General features: G+C 38.9%; 1 protein-coding gene across 1 annotated transcript; it reads left to right on the forward strand.

The window, feature by feature from the left end:
• Positions 1-523: 523 nt before the first annotated feature.
• snrpc (small nuclear ribonucleoprotein polypeptide C) lies at positions 524-4,502 on the forward strand. Its single transcript, XM_075462240.1, has 6 exons — positions 524-586; positions 1,325-1,367; positions 1,523-1,631; positions 2,520-2,579; positions 3,468-3,572; positions 3,966-4,502. The coding sequence occupies exons 1-6, from the start codon at positions 579-581 to the stop codon at positions 4,085-4,087; spliced, it is 447 nt and encodes a 148-aa protein (XP_075318355.1). The 5' UTR covers positions 524-578; the 3' UTR covers positions 4,088-4,502.
• Positions 4,503-18,486: the final 13,984 nt, after the last annotated feature.

The following is an 18,486-nucleotide window of genomic DNA, read 5'->3' on the forward strand; positions in this document are numbered from 1 at the left end:
AGGTAAACTTTCAGTTGGTTGAATTTGGAGACTTAAGTCATTTGCTGGTGAATAAATGTTGAACTGCTGCATTTATCAACTGTATGCCTCAGAAAAAGTTTGTGATGAAATTTCAGTACCTCTTTGTAATACTGCAAACAATAATTTCTTCAGAATTGGTACCAAATCTCAACCTTCTTGATGTTGATTTTGTTCATTTCTTCTGATACTTGCAATAGTGGATTGAATTATCATTTTACAACTGAACATTCAGTTTTGAGGGACTTAATTTTGAGTAATTCTATTCTAAACTTGTGATTCCTTTCAGTAAGAAATAAAGGACATAATTGAGAAATTAGTGAGCAAAAAGCTTTATTTTATTTATCTAAAAAATATATTTTTAATCAATAGCTTCTCCAGTCAAACTAGTTGAACTACCGAGACTGAATGAGGCAAAAATGGATTCAAACAAACGGAACTTTGCCTCTATTCAGTTACTTCTCGGCCAGGCGGAACTGATGAAGGTTAGGCTCAATTTCTGGTCGGGACATTTATAGGCAGCACAGGAATCGCGCTCTCTACAGAGCTTGCTTCAAATCATGCCTAAGTAAGTTCAGACACATTTGTTCAATTTGTTAATGCTTGGTCTTTCCTGCCCTTCGTTCATCCAGATTAGTCTTTGTAAATGTGTACTGTGGGACGTCTGGTGGTAAAAAATGTCTGAAATGTTTTACTCCTTGCTGATTTTGATATGAAATGCATTGCGCTTTGTCTGGGATGCGTCTATTTGCTGCAGCGAACATCGGTGTAAGCGTTTACTAGCATAGGTTAGCACGCACAATATCCACATTAAAATGGTGTTAAACAGTTGTGTAGACCACTGTTGATTAAGTTAACCCAACGAGACAGTGGTTACATTTTTGACATTAACTTCACCTCAAACCCGTTTGTTTACGAGTTTTTTTTACTTTTATTCCCATTACAATGACACTAATAACCCTGAAAAAATGGATCAAATAGTCGTCATTCAGTTGTTACCTTTGGAAAGTATTGATAGTTGATTTAGCCAGTGTCCTCTGTGGGTTTAGAATGAGATTTGAAGAAGCAACGTTTTTCTTTTTGGACTCTGTTTAAATCCTGCACATAATCCCCAAATAATTTAATAGCAACTCAAATGCTTTCTTCGAGGAACATTTTGTCGGTCTGTCTTGTGACTTTTGTAATTTCTCACTCAGCTACACCAGCTGGTCCAAAAATTGTTTTCGTGAATTATGAACAGTATTATGAATAATGCAGCTGCGAATTTATCTGTGTTAACCCCAGCCTTTTTGATCTTTTCACACAGGTTTTACTGCGACTACTGTGATACGTACCTTACACATGACTCGGTAAGTTGTGTTTCGTGTCCACTGAAATGGTGGAAAATCTTTATATAATACGTTAAACAATCTTTTTCCCGTCCCTTTTTATTTATTTAGTTATTTATTTATTTATTTTGATCATTTATGAACTATCAATGATTTCATTCTGTTTTCTCTCCAAGCCGTCGGTGAGGAAAACGCACTGCAGCGGCCGAAAACACAAAGAAAATGTGAAGGATTACTACCAAAAATGGATGGAGGAGCAGGCTCAGAGCCTGATCGACAAAACAAGTGAGCAAAAAAAAATGTTGGGTCTTCTTCAGAGTACCAGCTCAAATCCTTTTTGAAGACTCTACAGATACTTTTTGAAAAAGGAGAAAAGGCTGGTTGTTGTGTGAACAGGCATTTAAGATAAGTTTGCTACATCAGAAGTTTAAAAAAAAGGCAAAAACTGCCCAAAGCAGGCATTAAAAACTTTATATATCTATTTATATCTTATCTATATCCATCTGGAGCGATGGCTGAACCAGCCGAGAGATTTGCGTACAACATGGAATATAACAGTCCTCTGTTAATAATTATTTTTTTTGCCTGGACAAACAAATCTGATCTAATTCAGCTCATGTGTGCTTAACTTAAACGTGAAACAGACCTCGTAGAAGTAACGTACTGTAGACTTATTAAGGAGTAGCCTGGTTAGACGTACACATTATAAAGCCTGCTACATTTCCCAAACAGAGCAGGCTGGTGAACCTTTTGAGATATTCAATCTCTGTGCACATCGGCTTATTCTGGCCCCCTCTGAGATTATATATCCCACTAATCAGACATATGATTCAAAGCTGATGTGGATTTTTGTTCCAATCTGAAGGCATGTGATGTTTCACAGAGGAAAAGTCTTCTTTGCAACAAAAACACAGATGTTGGCTAAACAATGTTTTGTCTCATTCATTTTACAGCCCAAATATATCACTACTTTTGTACCACATTGAGTTTTTTACTGTGAAGAAATATTAAAGACACTGTAGTGGTGATTCCGTTCCATATGTGGAGTATGAATTCATCCGTAAAGCCAAAAAAAAGGGCAATGACGGATGCAGACGGGCACGGAGTTCTGTACCTAATTCTTGCTCTACGCCGAATATTTGTGTGTGAATGTTTCCTCTTTTCTCCCAACAGCGGCTGCATTCCAGCAGGGAAAGATTCCTCCCACACCGTTCCCCGGTGGCCCTCCCCCAGGTGAGTCGATCATCTCTCAGCTCTGTGTAATTTGATTAACCGACCATAATGAGGACACCGGATTTCTATTGTTGAACTTGTACTCGCGTGGGAATTCTGTCAGCATATTTCTCTTCTTAAATAACACGCCAGTAGTGATGTGAGGCTTTATATTTCTGCTGGAAATAACATCTGGTTGAAATACTAAAATTGATTTGTTATTATATTTTGTAGCATCTTATTGTAGGGATGCAGCGATACCACTTTTTTTTTTTTTTTTTTTTCAAACGGATACGATACTTCTACCACAAAAAAAAATGCAATGAATTGGAAGACAGGTTTCGGTCTCACTAGCCTAACCACACTGTTCCAGATTAGCCTGACATCTCCCCTAGCCGTCTGGGGAAAAAAATGCAACAGAATTTACAAGCCACCCTCTGATCGCAGTCTTCATGCAATAAATTGGTATCGGTTCATGGTATTGGTTAACTTTAACGAGTACGAGTATATTAGAATAGTATCGGCCCGATATCAGTATCGGTGCATCCCTATCTTATTGTTTGACTCTATTGAAAGTCGATGCTCATTAACACATTAAGACTTGGAGTGACGTGCATGGTTTTACCTTTCGAGCCCTGAGTGATGTATATGTAAACATCAACATGAGCACAAAAGTCAGTAACTTACAGTAAGAGCTGAAACGTTTAAGTGCTCAAATAGTTTTTATTTCTTGTTTCTAAATGGTCTTAGTGGACAGGTGTAAGTTTTATTTTTTTTTAATTTTTGTTGTTTTTTTTCCAAGGTCTTATGTCTGAATGCATTGAGTTATCGCGTCATTTGCTGCAATGCCTCTGAGTCTCATAGTCCACAGCAGTAATTGCACACTAACATTTGTTGTTTGTTATACAGCTGGTCCTCCTCGACCAGGCATGCTGCCAACACCTCCCATGGGAGGTCCACCTATGATGCCCATGATGGGGCCTCCACCGCATGGGATGATGCCCGGTGGGCCTGGTAAGAATCACCAGGCTTTGAAGATTTTTGTAGCTTTCAAGCTTTTCACAGGTGTCACGTGTACACATCTGATTACTGACACCTAGTGTAGTTTTACTTGTTAGCAGAATCTGACGCGATGCAGTTCTGTTTGCTCTGTCTCCTAATATTGTTTGGGTGACAGTTTTGATAGTTAAGTCTTTTGAAAAAGCTACACCATCTGCTGTTGTTGCTCAAACGGTGAAGATCTGCAGCTTTTCTTCATTTTGATTTAATACAATGTTTCAATTCACTTATAGCTCATAGTGTGATGATAAAAGGTTAATTTGCAAACTTGCAGCAGGATTTTAAACGCAGCGCCTGCTCTTTCGGTCATAAAACAGTACCTAAGCTTTATATCACTGTCACATGTAGGAGGCATGAGGCCGCCGATGGGAGGACCCATGCAGATGATGCCAGGACCGCCACACATGATGCGTCATCCTCGTCCGATGATGATGCCGGTCAGGCCGGGCATGGTGCGACCAGACAGATAAGGCTGATTAGACTTTGTGCGCTCTTTGTTGCCATGAACACATCCTGTCCAGTTGAAGACCCATTTGGATTTTTCAGTGCGACTTTTTTAATGTCCATTCAACTTTGATTATAAGCACCTGATTGTAATTATGTCATTTCTGGATACTTAGTTTAGTTTCTGGTATTTATTTCCAATCACATTTGAGCTAATTTCAAACAATATTTTTCTTTTATCAAAACCCACCCTTTTTTTTTTTTTTTATCATTAGGATTAGAATACCTCTTCTCACTCAGACGTGCTGTTCAGGCCACACATTGAGAAACTGTTTTACTTGACAATATTTGTTGCGTTTTTTTCCTTCTTTGTTTTAGGTTTGAAATGTTTTTGTATATCAATTGCATTGGTTCAGGAAATAAAACAATGCTTTCAAACAAGTTTCTTTGTGGTTCATATTGATGTTTGAAAGGCACTATCACAGCATCTCTGGTCAGACTGAAGCCCTTCAACCAACTTTTGAACGATTTTAAAGTCACAAATGCAGAGTGAGGATGAATTTCGTCTTGTTCATACATGGACACAGTCCTGTGTGTGTGTGTGTGTGTGTGTGTGTGTGTGTGCTCACGCTCACCTTTTTGAATAGGCTTGTAAAAGTTTTTATTTTTTGATAGAGAACCTGAAGCTGATGCCATATAGTTTAGTTGCTTGCTCTTGTGTTGTGTTTTATGACCCTGAATTCAGAATTCAAGATAGTTTTTTTTTTTTTTTTTTCTACACTCGGTCTGTAGAATCTGCCTGTAAAATCATACCTCAGTCCATATCTTCTCCTCATAACCGACTAATAAACAGATTAAAATACATCCTCATTATTGAAATGACTTATAAACCTGCTGTAATATAACTGAAAAATCGGAACTGGTCAGTGTATTTAGAAGTAGAGCACCCCCTCTCCTTTGATAAATTACACTAAAAGTATATTTAGCAAAATCAGCTTTTGTCACAAATCAATCTTAATAAGCAGATCTTTAATTCAGTGTTAAGCTCCTCCTTTTATTGTCTCTAGCTCTTCACTTCTCCACTGGATTTGGGCTTTTTTTTTTTCTGCCAAATTGAAAAAAAACTAAGCAGTGGAGAGCACTCCCTACAAGATGGTGCTCCCGTCCCAGCATGCCGCACAGCGTGACGCAGCTTCACATTCTCTATATTCCCAGGAAAACAGGAAACATGCAAACACAAATGAAAATGCAGTATATACGGTAATAACTGTCTGTTCTTACAATTCTGACAAGCTAGAAAGTAAATATATGACTACTTTTATTCTTCAGCACAGCCTGAACCCTCTGAGATAAGTTTTCTTGTCATTTCTTTAGTCTTCTGTAGTCCTCAGGAATAGTTCTCCAGGCTTCCTGAAGGACATTTCAAAGCTCTTCTTTGGATATTGGCTGCCTTTTTGTTCCGTTCTCTGTCAGGAAGACCTGTTTCCCTTCCTTTTTTTCGTATTTCTTGAATAAATCACTTTCCGATTCTGTTCATCTGGTGTAGATAATGTTTTAGGCCTGACACTTCTTCTTTTGTCCCCTTGGTTTTCTGACTAATTTTCTAATAGCCCTTTGGGAATTACCTTTTTGGTGCAAAAATACTTTCTATTTCTATTTACACAAAGATGTCACAGTTTTCAAACTGTGACATCTTTGTCAATTTTCATTGCAACCAAAGAAATAGGAACAAATTATTTGTCTTTGCAACAGTCTGCTGGTAACAAAGTGCCTAAAGATATTATTTAAAATTAGTTATTTGCTAAATTGTCTTGTTATGTGCAGACACAATACTGTTAGCTGAGTTAGGTGTCTTTTATGCTTGAATGATTCATAGGTCGGCGTGACTTAACAAACCAAAAATAAACCACATATTCCTCTGAAAATGGTCCGTAACAAGAACGGGACTTCAAAAAGTAGGGTAAGCGTACCTATTAAGCCCACTTGTGACTTCTGAGTCAATTAAAAAAAAACTACATCACCATTTTTTCATGGTTCTTCCAATGAAGCTGCTTGTTACATAAATTCTACTTTTGATTGTAAGCCAATCGGATTTGTCAATCTTAATTTATCGACATGACTTTAGTGTCGTGCCTGCTGCTCCCAGAAGAAGTTGCAAAAAAACTTCAGTGATTTTGATGCCCTGAAAAAAAGTCCTTTTTTCCATATTTCTACTCCTGCTTTTGGCAAGTGCTCATTTGTTAGCAAAATCTAAGAGATTAGTGCTTTAAATAAAACATGTCAGAATTTTACTAGAATTAGAAATCTTTTTTATTTTGAGGTCAAAATATGTGTTTTAGCATGCTAGCCAACAGCCCACATGATACATCAACACAGCCACTGCATAGCATTGTTCATTGCAATGACATAAAGCAATAAGCATGTGTAGTTTACATTTTTGTAGGCAGAATATCCTATTATACTGTTGAATAGATAATACATGTGTAAATTTAGCTTTATTTATTTTTTAATTAACATTTTTACCAAGTGGGCTTAAAGGGGACCCTAGTGAAAAAACAAGACCATTTAGGGTGGATGTTAATGAGTATAGCTAATTACTTAAATGTATGATCAATTGATACTTTTCATGATATGTTAGTGCAGCATATAGATTCATGTCATGTAGTTATTTTGTAATGTCATGTGTGTAGAATGAATTATTCTGATTTTTAACCAGAAATTCACTGATGTTACCTTTAAGCCCATTTGCTCCCATTAAGCCCACTTGGCTGTGTTTCAATGGAGATTTTCTCCCTTTTGACTTTTGAACCATTTTCCTGCCTAACTTTGACCTCACCTAATCAATCAGCTTCCTAATGCAGATAATTAAATACCCAAATTTAAATATCAGTGATGTTGCATCGGTCGATAGGCCTACATTCCATACATTTTATGTTTTAAATATCAATTAAAGTTATTTGTTTATTTGAAAATACTGAAATTGACTCATTTATCATCCTTAAAATATTAGTATTGAACCAGGAAACTGCCTTTCTTTCAGTCATTAGGTCTTCAGAAATCTAGATAAAAACATATGCACTCTCAACCAGCTGGCTGAACCAAAAATTTTGGCCAATGGTAAATGCGAACAGTGCAATGTAGGATAGAGATACAGACAAAATGACAACACATATTGAAAGATGAAGTATTGAAGACTAATTTCCATTCTAATTTTGATTTTGTTAATGAATAGTTTTTTTGGCTACATTCCAAAGAAGACAGGTTGTAAGTTTAGCTTTTTCTGTGTTGACAACATAGCAAAAGGCTGATCACGCCTATTTCAAATACCATTTACAGGCCAGAGGAAAGGAGTGGAAACAAAATGAAAATAGCTATTGAGAGCTAAGACATTACATATTTTAATACAACAACTTTGGATTGTTGAGATTTTTAAATATATATATGTATTTATCAACAAATCATGAAATGGGCTTATTTGGAAAGCCCATGCCAGACTTTTGACATATTTTGAGAAATTAAGCAATAAAAAAATAAAAAATTGTTCTAAATGAATTATTGACACTTCAAATGAGACATTAGACTATCATTTTAACTAAAATGTTCTCACTTCAATTGGGGCGGTATATATAAAAAATATCTGAAAAGCAGATTTGGTGGGCTTAATAGGTACGCTTTCCCTACATTAAAAAGCAGCCAATGTCCAAAGAAGAACTTTGAAAGAGCTTCATAAAGCCTGGAGAACTATTCCTCAAGACCCCTTTAAAAGATTACAGGAAAGTCTGGCTCCTTGGGAGGAAAATGGAAAGAAATGAGGGGAAGTTTAACACAGTCCTGTAGCCCTGCGGCATAAAATGATCAGCAGTTACTACTGCAGCTAGGTTGGAGAGCGTAGTGGAGTATTTAGCAGCTAAAAAGCCAGATACCACCACCCCCCCACCCCCCCCCCAGGAGTCAGTGGAGGACAGCTGAAATGAATTGCCAGTAAATTACTGCTAATGTTGTATTTTTATGTCCTGAAAGTCGAAGGCGACTGTTGGCTGAAGGTTTTGGCGTATCCACTTTTTAAAGTATGACAGCGAATCTGCCGAGATGTTGATTCATGAATGCTGTAAGTATTAAAATGCTACGGCTCAGAATTTCAGGCTGCTGGCTGGCAGCTGAGTGCAGTCTTTAGCCGGTGATAAAATTACAAGGTGTACAGTATGTGTGTTTGATACTGAGCTTGGCACAACATCCTACATCAGAAAAACACAATGTTTGTTTCTGCTCCTAGAGGGGAAAAAAAGAACAATTTGAATTAAGTCGTGAACAAATTGGAGTGTAGTTTGGAAAACAAACGTATGTTTTTTTCTGCTGAGCGTTTAGTGATGCGTCTTACTTTTGTAATTGAATAAAATCTTTATCATTCTGAAAATACTTGGGTTATCCTTGCTTTGAATTTTTACCCAGAGCTAAAGACAAGCTGAGCGTGTGCTGCAGGTTTAGTGTTTTAAAGATCAGCATTGCCAGCATACAGGTCTTTGTTTTGAATCCAGCGTCACCACGTAAGCTCCTCTTCCGTGTTAGTGACGCGCTCTCAGCCTGCAGGTGTCAGTGTGTTTGGCAGAAGTGTATTCCTGTGATAGGCTGACCTGAACAGAGTGTACTGCCATGGGGGATGAGCATCACTCTGAATATTACATGCAAATGGAGAAAACAGATGGATATTTCTAATATTTTTCTACTTTAACAAATAAGAGTTGACCCAACCCTCATTAGTTTACTCAGTCAAGCATGTTTGAAGACTTACAGGCCTTATGTAAGGATCATTATCTTAGCTGACGTTCATATATACAAAGCCTTGCAAGAGTTCACTGCTCTCCTTACGCTGGGTTGTAATTTCTGTTTGTAATCACTAACATTTCCCTTTAACTACAGAAAAGGTCTCAACAGATGGAGCTAGAGAGTCGCAATGCCCTGCAATTAGAGCCAAGACACTGGAATGATGAGCAGTGACTGGTTTTGTGCTTCCGTGGACTGTCAAATTTCTGTGTATCACACACTCCCAGAGGACACGTTAGTGGCTCTGTGGTTTAGGAAATTTCTGGGCCATGGATAAAAAAGAACCAAATTTGTGGGGGAGTAATAGCCATATGCTTCACGCCGTGTTTGACCGGAGGGAACGCACTGCAAAGACAGTCCAAACTGTTACAGAGCGGTGCACAACATCAGATAACTTTTGAGAGCTGTCAGTCATGCATGCTGTAAATTGGGATCTTCAAAGAGACCTTGGTAGATTACATGCAATCTTTTGGCCTCTCTGAGGGCTGGGTTCCATTAAATGTCCAATAAACATCTACTCTCCACATCAGTGAGACAGAAATAAAACCTTGCTAATGCACATTTTATGCACATGTCGAGCAAAGACAGATGCCCATGTTTCATCTTAAATCGGTGGAGTGTTTATGAATATTCAATCAAGCCGTGACGTGGAGCGCTGCCCTGGAGGGAATGAAGTGTAGTGGCGAAAAAGTGTTCACGATCAGAGCACAGGAGTTGAGGAAAAAATAAGAACTCCGGATTATAATGAGTCTTACAGGAGGACAGCACTTGTGAATATGCAATCCAGTTTTTGGAGAAAAATTAGGAATAAAATGGTGTTTTACACTATTAAAAACACTAACCTATATATAGCTATTATTTCAATTTTGAAGGACTGCATTTTTCCAGGTGAAAAAAGAACACAAGCGGGTGGGGGGAGAACAGCTGTTCACTCCATGTTTACATCATTGTGGACTCATCCACGCTGTAAAAACTTTCCATTTACTACAGCTTATATTTTCAATAACTTCTTGGGTTTATCAGTTTAAAATCATGTTTAATTATGTTATAATTTTCATCTATTTTAATCTGGAGTTTAGCCTTGTGTTAAGTTGGTAAATCCACTAAATATGCAGCTGAATATTGAGCTCATGTTATTATATAGAGGCGTTGTTCTTTTATTGGAAGACATCTCGATTAACACAAAAGGAGCCAATCCTCTTGTGCAAAAAGAAATTATTAAAACAAAAACTTTAACTGAACAAAAACATCAAACTATTAAATGTGGTTTGCTGAATATCAGATCTCTCCTTTCGAAGTCTCTGTTAGTGAATGAGTTGATGTGTGATCATCATATTGATATATTTTGTCTTACAGAAACCTGGCTGCAGCAGGAGGATCATGTTAGCATTAATGAAGCAACTCCCTGTGACTGTTTAAATGTTCACGTTCCTCGAATCACAGGCAGAGGAGGAGGAGTGGCAGCTTTTTTCAGATCAGGCTTACTCATTAGTCCCAGACCCAAGATTAGTTTGAGCTCTTTTGAATCTCTGATTCTCAGTTTTCCCACGCAAAGTGGAAATCCCAGAAACCTCTTGTGTTTGTTGTTGTGTATCGTCCACCTGGCCCTTATTCTGAGTTTCTGTCCGAATTATCAGAGTTTTTATCCCAGTTAGTGCTGAGTACAGATAAAGTCATTGTAGTGGGTGACTTTAATATTCATGTAGATGTTGAAAATGACTGCCTGAATATGAACTTTAATTCTATATTAGACTCTATTGGATTTTCTCAGAGTGTTCACGGACCGACTCACTGCCTTAATCACACCCTTGATCTTGTGCTGACTTATGGCATTGAGAGTGAACAGTTAACAGTGTTCCCTCATAACCCTGTCTTATCTGACCATTTTCTGATAACCTTTGAGTTTACATTACTTGACTATACAGTTTCTGAGAAGAAATGTACATATAGAAGGTGTCTATCAGAGGATGCTGTAACCAGATTTAAAGAATTAATTCCATCATTTTCTTCACTGCCATGTGCAGATATGACAGAGGACAATTGTCAAGTTGTAAAGTTTAGGTAGTTAACTACCTAAACTTTACTCCAGCAGCACTTGACTCTCTTGTTGACAGCACTATAGTTTCAATGCGTACAGCACTGGACAATGTTGCCCCTCTGAAAAGGAAGGTAATCAGCCAGAAGAGGTTGGCTCCTTGGTATAATTCACAGCTGCGTGCTTTAAAGCAGACTGCAAGAAAGCTGGAGAGACAGTGGCGTTCCTCTAATTTAGAAGAGTCTCAGTTAGTCTGGAAAGATAGTTTAACAATGTATAAGAAAGCCCTTCGTAAAGCTAGAACTGCTTATTATTCATCATTGATAGATGAGAATAAGAATAATCCCAGGTTTCTTTTCAGCACTGTAGCCAGTCTGACTAAGAGTCCGAGCTCTGCTGAGCCAGTTATTCCTTTAACTCTCAGCAGTGATGATTTCATGAGCTTCTTTATTAATAAAATTGTTTCTATCAGAGAGAAGATTGATGGAGTCCTTCCCACTATTATCAGTGATGTATCATCAAGTACAGCAGCTTTAGAAGTATTTTTAGAACCTGATTTGTATTTAGACGGCTTCTGCCCAGTTGATCTCTCTGATCTAACAACAGCAATAGTCTCTTCTAAACCATCAACTTGTGTTTTAGACCCAATCCCAACCAGACTGTTCAAGGAGGTTTTCCCATTAATTGACACTTCCATATTGGATTTGATCAATCTGTCTTTGTTGACAGGATATGTACCTCAGCCTTTTAAGGTTGCTGTAATTAAACCTTTACTTAAAAAACCTACTCTTGATTCAGAAGTGTTGGCTCATTATAGACCTATATCCAATCTCCCTTTTATGTCTAAAGTTCTTGAAAAAATAGTTGCAGCTCAGCTTTGTGATCACTTACACAGAAATAATCTGTTTGAAGAGTTTCAGTCAGGATTCAGAGTGCATCATAGCACAGAAACTGCACTGCTGAAAGTTACCAATGATCTCCTCTTAGCCTCTGATAGCGGACTTGTGTCTGTGCTTGTCCTGTTGGATCTCAGTGCTGCATTTGATACGGTCGATCACAGTATCTTATTACACAGACTTGAACATGTTATTGGGATTAAAGGAACTGCATTAGGCTGGTTTAAGTCATATTTATCTGATAGATTTCAGTTTGTTCTTGTAAATGAAGAATCTTCCTCACACACCAGAGTAAGTCATGGAGTTCCCCAGGGTTCTGTGCTTGGACCGATTCTTTTCACTTTATACATGCTTCCATTAGGTAACATTATTAGACAGCATGGCATAAATTTCCATTGCTATGCTGATGATACTCAGCTGTACTTATCTATAAAACCAGATGAACCCAATAGGTTGGTCAGACTACAAGCATGTCTTAAAGACATAAAGACCTGGATGACTCAGAACTGTCTGCTTCTAAATTCAGACAAAACTGAAATCGTTATCTTTGGACCTGAGCGTTTCAGGGAGAAATTGTCTAGTTATATAGTTACTCTAGATGGTATTTCCTTGGCTTCTAGTTCTACAGTGAGGAACCTTGGAGTTATTTTTGACCAGAACTTATCATTTGACTCACATATAAAACAGGTTTCTAGGACTGCCTTCTTTCACCTTCGTAATATTGTTAAAATCAGGAACATCTTGTCTCAGAGTGATGCAGAAAAACTAGTCCATGCATTTGTTACTTCAAGATTGGACTACTGTAATTCTTTATTATTGGGCTGTCCCACATATTCTCTGAAAAGCCTTCAGTTGATCCAAAATGCTGCAGCCAGAGTTTTGATGAGAACTAACAGGAGAGATCAAATTTCTCCAGTTTTAGCGTCTCTTCATTGGCTCCCTGTTAAATTCAGAATAGAATTTAAGATTCTTCTCCTTACATATAAAGCTCTTAATGACCGAGCTCCATCATATCTTAAAGATCTCATTGTAAGATATTTTCCTAACAGAGCACTTCGTTCCCAAACTGCAGGTTTACTTGAGGTTCCCAGAGTTTCTAAAAGTAGAATGGGAGGCAGAGCCTTCAGTTATCAGGCCCCTCTATTGTGGAATAAGCTGCCAGTAAATGTCCGGGAAGCAGACACCCTTTCCACTTTTAAGACCAGGCTTAAAACTTTCCTTTTTTATAAAGCTTATAGTTAGGTCTGTTGAATCTGATAGTGTGTCTGCTAGTGTGTCTTGTCCTGCCTCCACCTCTGGCACCCTCTATACTTTCATTACCCCCTACCCGAACCAGGGTTTGAATCCCATTCCCGCTTATCTTACCTCTTTTATTTCTCCCCCTACCCGAACCAGGGTTTGCATCCCCACCCCGCTGTGACTGGTGTGCAGTTGGTGAGAGGCTGAGGTAGCTTGTGGCTTACCCAGGCTCCGCCCTCGCAGTGACGCAACACCTTCGGCTCTGCTACACTTACTCAGGCAAACTGCTCATTCAGGTGGATTCGAGTTCCCGAAAAAATGGGAACTCCACCCACTTTGTCGGGAAGCAATCAACTTTGAGCAGCGCCAACGGCCCAGGGTAGTGACGTGGTTGAACTGCCACTCAACCCATGGATTGTATACGGAAGCGCTTCATTCAATATCAACATGGAGCAGCGTCAAGCTTTTGACACTGCTGTAGATGCTGTAATAAAAGTGTTCGACGGGAGATTCTCGTTAAAAATCGAGCAAAGAACAGCCCTTGAATCATTTCTTGACAGGAAAGACGTTTTCGCCTTGCTCCCTACTGGCTTTGGTAAGAGTTTAATCTACCAGTTAGCCCCGCTGGTAGCTAAATCATACGTCAGAGGAAAGAGTGGTGTAATTGGCTTAAGCTTAGGCACAGCCTTTTCTGGCCACAACCAGTAGCAACCCGAGGGAGGCGGGTTGACCAGGCCATTACGAATCGTATTCGTTATGGTCTTGGTCAGACCAGAATCTCGAAGAGATTTGAAAGTCTATGTTAATCAGGCTACTTGTGTAAAAAGATGGTTGTTGCGGTGTGAGGAGCAGATCTATATAGGGAGTATAGGGAATTACTCACTGAGTCTGGTCCTTTATTTTATTATTTATTTTTTCGTTAGCACAAGTTTCTTGTGTTTACCTTGAATAGGGATGGCTCAGGTAATCCTGAAACATCCCAAAGTTAAGCTGCTATAGGCCTAGACTGCTGGGGGGCCTCATCTGTCACACCTTTCCTCACTTTAATCTCTTTATGTATATGTGATATTATTGTGGTCATTAACTCGTGTTTCCCTGTTCCAACAGATATCCTTTGAATGGTGTTACAGTGCCGCCGCCGCTGCGGACCTCCCCCCCCCCCCCTTTCTGTCTTCTCAAACCCCAGCTGGTCGAGGCGGATGGCCACCCTTCCTGAGTCTGGTTCTGCCAGAGGTTTCTTCCTGTTAAAAGGGAGTCGTTTCTCTCCACAGTCGCCTCAGGCACGCTCAGGCCGGGAGATTGGACCGAAAAACAAAAAGTTTTCAGTGCAATCTGTTGGTTTTCTTAGCTAGGAAATTGTTTTTGAATTGGCTCTATATGAACGAATTGGATTATTTTATTAATTATGATTATTATTAATTAATTGAATTCCAATTGGCTTGAATTGGACTTACTATCTAAGTGCCTTGAGATGACATTTGTTGTATTTGGCGCTATATTACGGTGGCCGAGAAGGGCAAAACAAAATTACAAACTCTGAAACACTTTTACATTTTGGAAAACAAAATAACATTTCCCAAAACAAATTAACATTTCAGAAAACAAATTAACATTTCAGAAAACAAAATTACAAACTCTGAAACACTTTTACATTTTGGAAAACAAAATAACATTTCCCAAAACAAATTAACATTTCAGAAAACAAAATTACAAACTCTGAAACACTTTTACATTTTGGAAAACAAAATAACATTTCCCAAAACAAATGAACATTTCAGAAAACAAAATTACAAACTCTGAAACACTTTTACATTTTGGAAAACAAAATAACATTTCCCAAAACAAATTAACATTTCAGAAAACAAATTTACATTTCGCGAAACACTTTTACAAGTTTCGAAACTAATTTACATTTCGCGAAACACTTTTACAAGTTCCGAAACAAATTAACATTTCACAAAACACTTTTACAAAGTCGACAATATTACGGAAAGGGAGGTTCCAAACCTCCAAGCTCCGAGGTTGACCCGGAAGTTATAACGGAAGCCTTCGATTTGAATTCATAGTGATCCAAGATGAAGAGCGATATAGCAGCGTTTTGAAACGCTGCTATATCGCTGTTCATCTTGTCAATGTTAATTTGTTTTCTGAAATGTTAATTTGTTTTCTGAAATGTTCATTTGTTTTGGGAAATGTTATTTTGTTTTCCAAAATGTAAAAGTGTTTCAGAGTTTGTAATTTTGTTTTGCCCTTCTCGGCCACCGTACTATATAAATAAAAATGAATTGAATAGAATTGAATCTCCCTGCAAACATTGTGTTGGTGCCACAATCCCCAGTTATTTCCCCTAATTACCTCCGCCAAGGAGGTTATGTGATCGCCCGAGTTTGTCTGTTGCTTTGTCTGGATGTTCGTCTGTTCGTGCTGCAATCTTGCGACCTGCCACAAGGTGGCGTGACCTCAAGGTGCCAAAGCCAAACAGAGCCAAAGCCAGACAGAATGCATATTGTGCAGATTTGCTGTAATTAGCACAACAAAAGATTGCAACGGCAAGCCAGTGTGCATAACTGCATATAGCGTAATGAGAACGGCGAACACTGCTTCCCGACAAAACATTATTATAATAATAATATTAATAATAATTAATAACGGCGAACACTGCTTCCCGACAAAACATTATTATAATAATAATATTAATTATAATTAATAACGGCGAACACTGCTGTTCAATAATGAATAGGGAGAAGGGAATGCCTCTTCTGCTGACAGCGCCAAAGAACAAGTAGCCCACATCAGGAACGTATGTCCATACATGGCTCGCTATCCACAGGTAGGTTGGTGGTTGGCGGAGGTCTGCACTCTCTGAGTGCATTTCTAGTTGTCACATAAATAAATTTGGATATGTTAATACCTGGTGAGTACATGATGACAAATGTTTTTTTCAGGCATTTTGACACGAAGCGGGTACAGCAACAAACGAAACAAAAAAATGTTACATTTGTTTTAGAGTTAGAACCTTCAGGCGTGTATCACAATAGTACAGATCATTTTGTATTTATTAATAAAGAGAAAAGTGACATAACAGATTTGACTTTCGTCTCACCGGAAGATATTTAAAGTCATAAAAATTCTACTCTTTAATAATGATGCAAAATCAATATTCTAATCTGTAATAACAATTGAGAAACAAAAAGTGACATGACATCACTTATTAAGATGTTATGGTCCGCTTTTACCAAGTTACACATCTAGCTAATATGCAGCAAAGATTCATCTATTCTCAAATCCCCCCCCCCCCCCCCCCCCCCCAGGGACCCCCAGCCGTTCCCAGGTCAGCTGCAAGATATAATCCCTTCCACGGAAGCTGGAGCATCGCCCGAGGCCTCAGATAGCCTTGCTTCATAGAGCTCTAAGGAGAGGCACCTTAACAGTTGTCTAAACATCAACTGGCTTCGCTCAATATGGAGGCTGCATTATAACCTTGTGAACTTAGATCATATTCCTACTCTCTGTTTATTCCCTTTGAGGAAAATGTCTATTTTTAAAATTTTTAAATGTTCCACAGTTACTGGTCAACTCTACCATCTGGTCCTGAAGAGATAAAACATGTTTTGTGAAACAGTGAGCTAAAAGCGGCTGTAAAGCTTAACAGAACTTCAAGCTGTTGAGTCGGGTGATGATTTTGTGTGGCTACCCGCTCAAGGTACATCCATCCATCCATTTTCTATACCCGCTGAATCCGTCGGTCGAGTCGCGGGGGGGCTGGAGCCTATCCCAGCGGTCATCGGGTGGGAGGCAGGGTACACCCTGGACAGGCCGCCAGTCCAGCTCAAAGTTACAACTTAAAATTCTGTTGAGGTTTGCTGCATCAGAGATGCAAGCTTTCCTGACAGTTTTTCATTTTTACAGTGTCGTTCACGCTCACCTCTTTGATATTCATGTCACAAGTGAACGCATTAATGTCACAAATATCAGAGCTCACAGCAGAGGCACTCAGAAAGCGATTCTCTGCAGCCCTGGGCCCATCAGCAAGGCCATGCAGGAGAGAGGCTTAAGAAGGACTGCAGATTGATTAACTGTTTGCACCAAACACATTTGACTATGACTGACGTCTGGACAGTTTCGACCAGATTTATGCTCTCTGCAGGATTATTCAGGCTCTGTATTCATGATGGTGCATCTTATTTTGCTCCCAGCATGCAGTTAGCAGTCTTAGCACTCAACAGCCTTGGCTGAATAGAAAATGATAATCCCCTGACTAGCCATGCCTCTAAAGCCAATTTGCTTATAACTGCATGAACACTAGAATGATGCCTGGGAGTACGGAAAGCAAGTATCTTTGCACAGAGCTTGGTGGACTATGGATTAAAAGAACAAGAGAGAAAGGAATCAGTCCAAATCAAAGATTTTTGTAGACTCTTCCAATACCACCTGTCTCCCTGTTTCCTTCTCTTTTCCTTTCTCCCTATCACTTGTACCTCCCCTCCTCCTCCCCCTTGTCTCATTCTCTCTGCAGCTCTGCTACCAACACTACTCTGTAATTTAATCCATTTAGTCATGGCTCCAGATCAATATCCATTTTCCTTGGCCTTAGGGAGAGCTGCCTGAATATGCTTGTTCCAAACGGTGGTTGTATTGGCCAGTAGGGGCTCCTACAGGCCTTAGTGCTAATACAGATGTATTACACCACAGTATGTGAGACAACAAAATAAAGCTTGGATTTAATCTCTCACTAACTTCCTCCATGAAAAATGAACCGACTTTTTATTGCACACTTTACTGCTTACAGTCTTCTGTAAGGCTTTTCTGTCGATTGTGAATTATTCTTTTCTGATGGGATGTTGTATTGAAAAGCTTAGCTAGTTAGCAGAAAAGTGACATCAAATCAAATACAATTGAGGCTAATTTGATTAAAGGGTTCTTGCCGGTGACCAGGGAGAAAGCTGAAATTATCATCAAATCTGCTCCCTCTTGGACTGATTTGCTGTCAGCACAATGCAGGAAGAGCGGTTAGTTTTACTTTACTGGCAGCTTCACTGGTCACTCAGATGGGTCAGGCCAACATGTCCTTGAGACCATTAGAAACATGTCAAAATCTGACTATAAGAGCTTCTCACTCGCTGCCTTTGGATGAACATTTTGTGTCTATAAAACATTGTTGGCGGCCCAACTTCAGTATAAATGTTTTGAAAGCTGCCCGCCAGTGGCCAGCTGTGCGCACCGTGGTCACAGACAGTGATTCTCCTTCACCTGCTCCGCTCCGTTGTGCATTACCATGTTTTATAAATAACCATGTTAAATATTAATCCGTCAGCGTTTGCATGCAAAGTATTCTGAACCTCAAATTTGAGTTTCATGAAGTCAAAAGGGCAAGCAAACAATCTATGTCAAACTATCTGCTGATACAGGTATTAGTATTCATGTGAAACAGGAG

The sequence above is a fragment of the Odontesthes bonariensis genome, chromosome 3, assembly GCF_027942865.1.
Source record: "Odontesthes bonariensis isolate fOdoBon6 chromosome 3, fOdoBon6.hap1, whole genome shotgun sequence".
In the NCBI taxonomy this organism is placed as follows: Eukaryota; Metazoa; Chordata; class Actinopteri; order Atheriniformes; family Atherinopsidae; genus Odontesthes; species Odontesthes bonariensis.

Excerpts from the sequence above, each read along its gene's own strand:
- snrpc (XM_075462240.1), top strand. Across the intron at positions 1,632-2,519 it reads GAGCCTGATCGACAAAACAA|CGGCTGCATTCCAGCAGGGA; the intron begins GTGAGCAAAAAA and ends TTCTCCCAACAG. Across the intron at positions 2,580-3,467 it reads CCCCGGTGGCCCTCCCCCAG|CTGGTCCTCCTCGACCAGGC; the intron begins GTGAGTCGATCA and ends TTTGTTATACAG.